We start from the raw sequence: 7,997 nt of genomic DNA on the forward strand, positions 1-7,997 counted from the left end.
GAGTTTGAGACCCCTGCTCTAGAGTAAAGAGTGGAGTAAACAGTCAGTCAATTGGTAAGACTCTGGTGTTGGCAGTTATGAAGAAATAGCCCTTGCTAAATACTTAAACTGCAGAATGGCTTTTGACACATTATTCTACTTCCATGAAAATGCACTGGAAGAGGTAGGAGGCAGTAAAATGGACTTTAAAAACAAATAAAATCACCCAGTCCTTGCAAGGCTATTATTTTACCTATTCCTGGATGCTCAGCCACAATGTTTACACGATATTCCTTACAGAAAACTTGGTAAGCAGACATGTTTTTCTTCTTTGGCTAATGAGAAACAGGGAGGGAGGAAGAGAACATAATGTTTTACAATACATTACTAGTATCCATTTCTTTCAGCTCCTATACAATGATCAGACCATAGATCTGCAGATCCCCTCCTTTACAGTGCAACTACAGAAGGTGGGAGAGGTTCTATGACCCAAGACAGCATCTAGGGGAGCACGGGATACTATGGATTCCCAGATCTGGAAACATTGCTCTTGATCTCAGAGAGGAGTAGTTCAGAAAGAAGGCTTGGCTACCAGGATACAAGGTATCCTGATAGCACTCCAGCCTCCTTCTCTCCCTTTCTAAAGCACTGTAGCTAGACAGCCGAAATTGCCGAGTGGGAAGCAGAGATTGCTCCCACCAGTTCTTTCATTCTGCATTAGATCCTCGTAAGCTTAAAAGTTTGGAGGCTCACAAGCACTGAGGACATAATCAACCCTAAGTTGTTAAATGTGGTTCAGTAATCAAACATCGCCTGGAGAAGAATAAAACTTTTCAAAACAATTTCTGGTTGCTTGGAGTTCATGGTTTAGTCAGCTAATTAAAAACTTTAAAATGGTAAATTTACTACAGAAAACTTTGTACATAAAAAGACAATTATGAATCCAGATTTATGGCTATGAAATCCCACCCTGACTTAATAAGAAAACAAAGCAACAAGTGTGATTACCCACCTCCTCTGCAAGTACTTTTACCTTTTCTTTTTCCAGTTTCTCAGTTTTCTCTTTCTCTTTTTCTTCTTTTTTCTTCTTCTTTTCACTCTGGCCATCTGTATGGAAGACAGGTGGCGGCAGTGGTGGTGGTGGGACAGCGGGTGGGGGAGGAGCAGGGACAGCAAATGGTGCACTGCTTGGAGAAACCGGCAATGGAGCCGATACTTCTGCACCCACCAGTGAAGAAGACAGCCCAGAACTCTTCTTTGATTTGGAGTGTTTCTTTTCCTTGTGCTTCTCCTTATCTTTCTTCTTTTTACTCTTTTTTGATTTCTTCTTCTTCTTTATCTCCCGGTATGAATCATCAATTACTAGCTCGCCAGCTTCCAGCTCACCTCCAGAGGAAGAGGCAGATTCCAGCTGGGGTTCTAGGCCTGACAGCTCAAACTCACTGCTTTGGCCTTCTGGGAAGAGGGATGTGTCTGGGCTGAAGTTCTCCACAACTGCAGGAGGATGCGAGTCTGGAGATGGTTTATGCTTCTTACGGGAGGATTTCAGGAAGCCATGTGTGTCATGATTTGGAAGAAGTGAGCCTTGATCGTCTCGCGCTGACTTTTTGGAGGATTTTTTGGGTGCAGCTGAATGTGGGAAGGGCTCCTCTACGCTGTTCCCCGCCTTCTCTTTTGGTGACAGGATGAGTTTCATTTTTAAGCCATCAGGCTCACGCAAAGTCAGCATTTCAGTGTTCACATACGGGGGCTTTGTCTTTTTGGATTTGTGGGAGCTGCTGTCATCCAAGGGCAGATCACTGCTGCTCCCGCTCAGCTTTTTCTTGTGATGCTCCTTCTTGCCCTCTGAATGGCCAGAGGCAGAGGATGAAGAATGAGGGGATTTTTCAGATGGCCTTTTGGAAGACTTGGAGCTGGTGGCCAATGGGGAGGTGATTGCCTTCAGCAGATCCATGGCAGTATCAGCAGAGGATGGACTTGAGACTCCTTTCTTTTTCTTTGAACTCAACTCCAAAGGCAGGGATAGTTCAAAAGGAGAAAGGTCTGAAAGAGTCCAGGAGAGAAGGATCAAAGAAGGGACATGCACATGAAATATCAAATACAGCTTCACCTATACACCATAACCTCAGGGTTGTATGTCAGGGAAGCCTGCTGAGAGCATTCAGGAAAGATTGCCCCTCTCTTTATAGCAGAATCCAGGGTCACTCAATGCAACAGCCTGATGGGAGATTCAGAACAGATAAAAGGAAGTACTACTTCACATATAACACAGTTAAATGAGTGCATCCAATTCCATGAGCTGCAGTAATGGCAACCAATTTGGAGGGTTTTAAAAGGCGATTAGACAAATTCATAAAGTAGGGTATCAATGGTTTCTAGACTGCCATAGGATTGTTCAGTTTTCTAACTCCAAGCTTGGAAAAGCACTCCGACCTCAGAGCTGGGGAGACATGCCTGGGTCTCCCGCAAAGCTGGTGCAGAAAGAACCTCACCAGCTGGCAAAAACAACCTTGGCGAAGGGATTTTTGGGGCATTTCAAGGGGCAAGGAGGCAGCAAGGCAGGCAGTCCAAACATATAACATATCCTGGCAGCAGCTTCTGAAGCAATGCAGTTAGATGGGGCATTTTGCAGGTGCAAACACAGAGATGTTTTGCCCCTGCACTACTTCCACTATGCATAGGATGATCTTCTGAGAGCATTTGCAAATTATTAATCAACTGCAGTTCCAGTGATCAAAATGTATCTTTTCTCTTCTGACACTGAAAAAAATCCAAGCTAAGCATGTGAGTTGATATATTTAAAGTACATTTGCAAGCAAGAAAGGGTTCAAAAGCTTTTTGCTATAATAATCCACCAAAAGATGCAACAGAGTTAAGTATGTGTGGGCAGAAACAAAAACAGGAGGGGAAGATGTTTATAGATCAGTGTTTGGGCTCCATGTTTTTCTCCTCCATTGAGTTTTAAGTTGCTTTTGCCATCTTTTTCTTGGCTAGTTTATTCCTTCTGTGTCTTTTTAACTAAAAACTATCTGGATGGAGACAGCCTGCTATCAGTGATCTATGCTCTAGTAATCTCTAAACAAGATTACTTCTATGCACTTGTAGTGGGGCTACCTTGAAGACTGTTCAGAAGCTGCAGCTTGTACAAAATGCAGCAGCCACTCTAATGGCAGGGATCAGATGGTCTGCTCATGCAATGGGGAATGGCAACTCCCACAGTGTCATGGGACTCATGGACTACAATCCCCTTAAGCCCCAGTCATCAAGATCCAATGGTTAGGGTTGTGGAAGCTGCAATCAAAAGTATCTCAAAGCACCTAATGATTTAAAGCATGGATCTCTAATCTATATATCTGCCTTCCCTTTACCTGTAAAGCTATCTTCCTTGCCTAACTCAGGACTGAAGCCTTTAGTGAAAAAATGGCCCTGACTTGTTTTGTCTCTGTGACATACAAAGCATATTAAGGACGCTTTTTAAGTAAAAACAGCTTTAAAAGGGCCACTCGTCTCCATTATTGTCTTGTCTGCCACCCTTACCTCGGTAACAGCACTCATTGGAGGAATGCTTCCTCTTCTTCTTATGAGATTCTGATCTCAGCAAAAAGAGGTCACTCTCCTGGAAAGGAGCACAACAGAATTGTTTGTTTTAAAGAAAAAGATTATGAAGATATTTGCACAGTTGCTTCTGATATAGATGCCTCCAGAAGCGACATCTTCTAATAAATCTGTCCCATAAAGCATGATATTGCTTGACTATGAAAAAGAATGGGATATATCATAGAGAAAGTAGATTTTTCCCATTTAGGAGTAGAAAATAACTCTTCCTAACTAATATATTTATTTTTAAAAACATAACAAAAACAATCACCTCTAGACTAACAGGAGAAATTTCAGCTGAAAGGGAATGTTTTGAGGAAAAGCTGTCTGTGTCAATTCCTCAAATCCAAGGAATTGAATGAGGTATATCACACCTTGTTATTTTTCAGGTTATCTGTAGAATTAGGAAGACAACAATATATCAGTTTGCATTCTGTTAACATTTTGAAGGTAATCTATGAAGCCAAAAGTGCAGGCACTTAAATTAGAAGCATTCTGTTTCTAATTTAAATAGCATCTTTAACTACCTTTGCAGTGGGAATCAAAACAACAAGACTTCTAAAATAAGCAGACAATAAAAAGTTGCATTCATCACATCTTGCTTTTTAGAGAAGGTAGATACCATATTACAGACCTGGAGCAGCATAAGATTCTTTAAAGCAGAGAATGAATAAACTCTGTATATAGCTTACAATTCCCCAAGACTCCCATTCTTTTTGTTCTCTCAATGTATGTACTACTACAAAAATAAAGTGACAACTAGGATCCTAAGTCAGCCTTGTAAGTAAATCTTTACATGTCAGTAGCTTGCAAAATGGCTAACTAGCCTCATGGGGGATGCCAGAGAAGGGAGAGATAACTGTATTTCTATGCAAAGAGGGTTTCCTTTCTCTAGCAGCCCACTTACTTTCTATGGGGTATATTCACTGTTAGCCTGAAGCCCCATTCATTTCAATAGATCCTCTCTTAATAGGATGAGTACCGAATACAACTCTATGTCCTGCACCAGCCTACACAGAACTCTGTGCACTTGCCTGCATGTGATGTTTGGCTGGCTAGGGCTACTAGGCTAGTGCTTAGATGTAACACTGATATTGCGTTAAACAGTAAGTCAATTCCACTTCTATAAAGCATGATGTGTAGTGATGCCATGAGCTGAGTGGTGTAGTGGTCAGAGTAGACTGCAAAGAGCCAGGCTTTAGTCCCCACTCACTATGACACTCACTGGGCAACATTGGACCAGTTACTTACCCTCAGCCTAACCTATTTCACAGGGTAGTAGTGAGGAAAAAGAGGAGGCAGAGGATTGTGTAGGGTTCCGTTCAAGGGGGGAAAGATACACATATAATGTTTAAACTTCCGGGTGCTGATGACAAAGTCTGTACTCCATAAAGCCATTTCTGTCATCTTCTACAGACTAGCCACACTTGGAAACTGAATGTCTGGGCTGGTTCAGCAGGACAGTTTTTATTTCTGACAGTAAGTTTTTTGTTCGTTCTTTGTTACATAGCAGTGGAAGAGGTCTCCCGCCCCTTCACAAATAAGAACACTGAACACACAACAACTTTTCAATGCATTCCAGATAAAGTTGCAGCCACTTTCACTGTAGCATGGCAAACTTTCCCCATTCTCATCTTAAGCTCCCTCACCTTCAGCCTCTTCTTTGAATTCTTCCTGACCTGAGCAGCTATCTCCTCCTCTTCCCGAAGCAAGTCCTTGTAGGAACGTTTCTTCTCTCTTTGGGTTCTGCCCGCTACTAGTCCCACATCATCAATTCGGTCACTCTCTATGCAGTCTGAGGAAGGGAAGATACTTGTTCAAAAAATAAACTCACTGCAGACTACTTTAACAGTCACTGTTACCAAAAATAAAGTGCAGTGCACAAAAGGAAGCAAGCAAGCAAGGAAGCACGCACAAGCACAAGCACAAAGCAGCAGGATCTAAGCACTACAGTACAGCATTGTTCCAAGCCTTTGGACAAATGCACTGAACTTTATGCTGCCATATGGAAGTCTGGAGTTTTATTCCTGCTCTTAAGTTTCCTCTCAGAAATAATAAGAACCAAAAAGGCTACTCAACCAATGAGGGCCTAGGAATCAGTGATGTGCTGCGTAGAAGATCTGGATCCAGTGTCCAATCCAGAATTATTATTCCATGGAGCTGATGGGGTTATGGAGTGCTACTGCAACCAAGACCAATGGTTAATCTGCACTCTGAATGACCATTTGAGACTCATGTTCCAAGCCTGCTTCTCTCAAATCTCCAAGAAAGGATCCGGAATGCTGCAGAAACCCAATCCATGCAGGACAGTAGCTTTCTTTCCTAGTCTCTCACTCCATGGGCTGGAGATGGTATTCTCCCTGTAACACCTCTCAGATTATGAAACAATCCTACCTTCATTTTTCTTGGAGTCATCATAAGCCATGGCGGTCCTGCAGGGGCCTGAGAATGTGTTGCCACGTCTGGGCTGCTTCCCCCGTTCCCGTCTACAGGACAAGTTCTAAGAAACAGAGAATGAGAATAACCCTCCCATAAAGCGGAATTATAATGCAGAAAGGGATTGAATGTAGATTTTAAGATTGAAATGAGAAGCAGAAGAATGAAGTGTGTCTTGTTGGTTTAGGTTTACCATTCAAAGAAACCAGGCTCAGAGAAAGATACCCAACTCAACAGGCAGTTTGATTTACCAGCTCTTTATATTAAAAAGCAGGGAGAGAAATATTTTTCAGAGTGGCCACCAAGCCTCTGTTGCTCTAGTTTAAAAGTTATTAACACCACAGTCAAGCATAAGGTTATTGATTGACTTGTTTTTTTCAGTTTTTCAAGTGTTATAAGAATTTTCAAAGAGATATTAGTTCTCATGTCATAACGAAAGGGTGAGAAAAGTTGGACACCTCTGGTGTATGGGGTGTTGTGCATGCAGTGGGAGAAGCACAAGAAATTTGGAATTGCTCATTCTAAGTTAACACAGATTGAGTTATCCTGTTTCCTGGTCTTGCATGATGTACAGCAATGACAATCTTTAAGGAGGCTACTGGTGGTATGGCAACAGTAAGAATCATTCCTATATGCCCCACGAATGTTGTCCCAAATATCAAACTGCAGAAGAGAAATGGCAAAGGGGAAAGGAAGGAAAAGTGAGGGAAAGAGGGAGAGAGAAGACTGAAAGAAGCAGTCCTTTTCCCAGGGCCTCTGCAGCATTTCCAGCCTTTGGCACTTCAGATGCTCAAGATTTCCTCAAACTGGATGACACCAGTTCAGGCATGACAACTGGTTCAAGCAAGATGAATAGTTGCTATTTCTGCTACTACTGAATTTATTCTACCTCTCAAAATTACAGGCACTAGCTAGCTGCATGATCAATGGGAAGTTTCCCCCAGTGCACAGTTACAGGTTTTATTTTTGAGTCTCACAACAACTTAAAAGTTTCAGCTCCTGGATAAACGTTAGTTTTGATTTTTTGTTTGTTCTTGTTGCTGCTACAAGCAACAGTTTAAACATCTATTTTTAACAGCAGCCACAACACGCCACATCAGACCGGGACGCTCCCGAGAAAGATCAACTTTCTTTGGTTCCCATCAAGAGTCACACTGCATTTTACAAATCGTGCAAGAAGGCCCTGCCAGCCCTAACAAGTCTCAGCCAACAGAGATCGCCGTATTCGTTGAAAGGGCAAACTACTGGGCTTCATCCGGGAAGCACTGACAGCAAATCCTCCATCCCGTAGACACTGTGAAGGAAGAGCTGCCGGCAAATGAGAACTCCCACCACCGTTTGCCCCGCAGCGCAGCGCCTACTTGGTGCCACCGGCATCCCCGGCCAATGCACTAGCAAGGAGCGAAGGCAGCCCAGAAAAGCCCTGCAAAAATGAAAAAAAAAGGAGAAAAAGACACGTCTCTGCTCCCGGAGGTGCTTACAATCAAAGGGCAGACCTCACTCAGACAAGTGGCAATCCGGTAGAAGGGAAGACCCCCGGAACCGCGGCAAGTGCCGTCGGGGACAGGGGAAGGCGGCGGAAGCGGCGGCGTCCCAGCCAGACGTCACCCAGTTGCTCCGAAGCGATCTCGCGATGCTCGACGATCCCGACATTTCTCGCGAGATGATAGGAGACCCACATGTCGGAGAGTCGGCTTTCGGTACTCTCGCGAGATCTCACGCCGAGGCGATAAACTGCCGCGTCTCCCGTTTGAATGGCTTTTCTTTCTTTCGTTCTTTTTTGGGTCGGCGAGTTGGGCAGCCTGTTAGGGAGGAAAAGGATGTGGGGCTCGGGGTTGGTTCTCCTCTGGGGGGCTCCCGTGGGAGGCGGTGGGTGGGTGAGGGGGGCGCAGGTTGCTTTTTCCTCGAGGGGAGGCGGACCTTACTGCTGCTGTTCTGCCCACGGGAGGTTCCCGCTTGGTGGGCGGGACCGGGTAGCAGCGAGG

The 7,997-nt window shown here is 43.9% G+C and overlaps 1 protein-coding gene across 4 annotated transcripts in view; it reads right to left on the reverse strand.

Moving 5' to 3' along the window:
• The window catches only part of HMGXB4 (HMG-box containing 4), a 24,342-nt gene extending 16,714 nt beyond the window's left edge, over window positions 1-7,628 (reverse strand). Inside the window, exons 1-6 of one of the 4 annotated variants that reach the window (XM_044441135.1) lie at window positions 7,494-7,628; window positions 5,226-5,371; window positions 3,848-3,970; window positions 3,517-3,595; window positions 992-2,022; window positions 233-314 (exon numbers count right to left, since the gene is read on the reverse strand). In XM_044441135.1, coding sequence (XP_044297070.1) covers window positions 233-314; window positions 992-1,933 — 1,024 coding nt within the window. In that variant the 5' untranslated portion in view covers window positions 1,934-2,022; window positions 3,517-3,595; window positions 3,848-3,970; window positions 5,226-5,371; window positions 7,494-7,628. Of the gene's footprint in view, window positions 1-232; window positions 315-991; window positions 2,023-3,516; window positions 3,596-3,847; window positions 3,971-5,225; window positions 5,372-5,970; window positions 6,077-7,493 lie in introns of all 4 variants that reach the window. The other 3 variants (XM_044441132.1, XM_044441133.1, XM_044441134.1) reach the window with 3 other exon arrangements.
• Between the last annotated feature and the right edge of the window lie 369 nt (window positions 7,629-7,997).

The sequence above is a fragment of the Varanus komodoensis genome, unplaced genomic scaffold (assembly GCF_004798865.1).
Source record: "Varanus komodoensis strain SLA01 unplaced genomic scaffold, ASM479886v1 scaffold39, whole genome shotgun sequence".
Classification (NCBI taxonomy): Eukaryota; Metazoa; Chordata; class Lepidosauria; order Squamata; family Varanidae; genus Varanus; species Varanus komodoensis.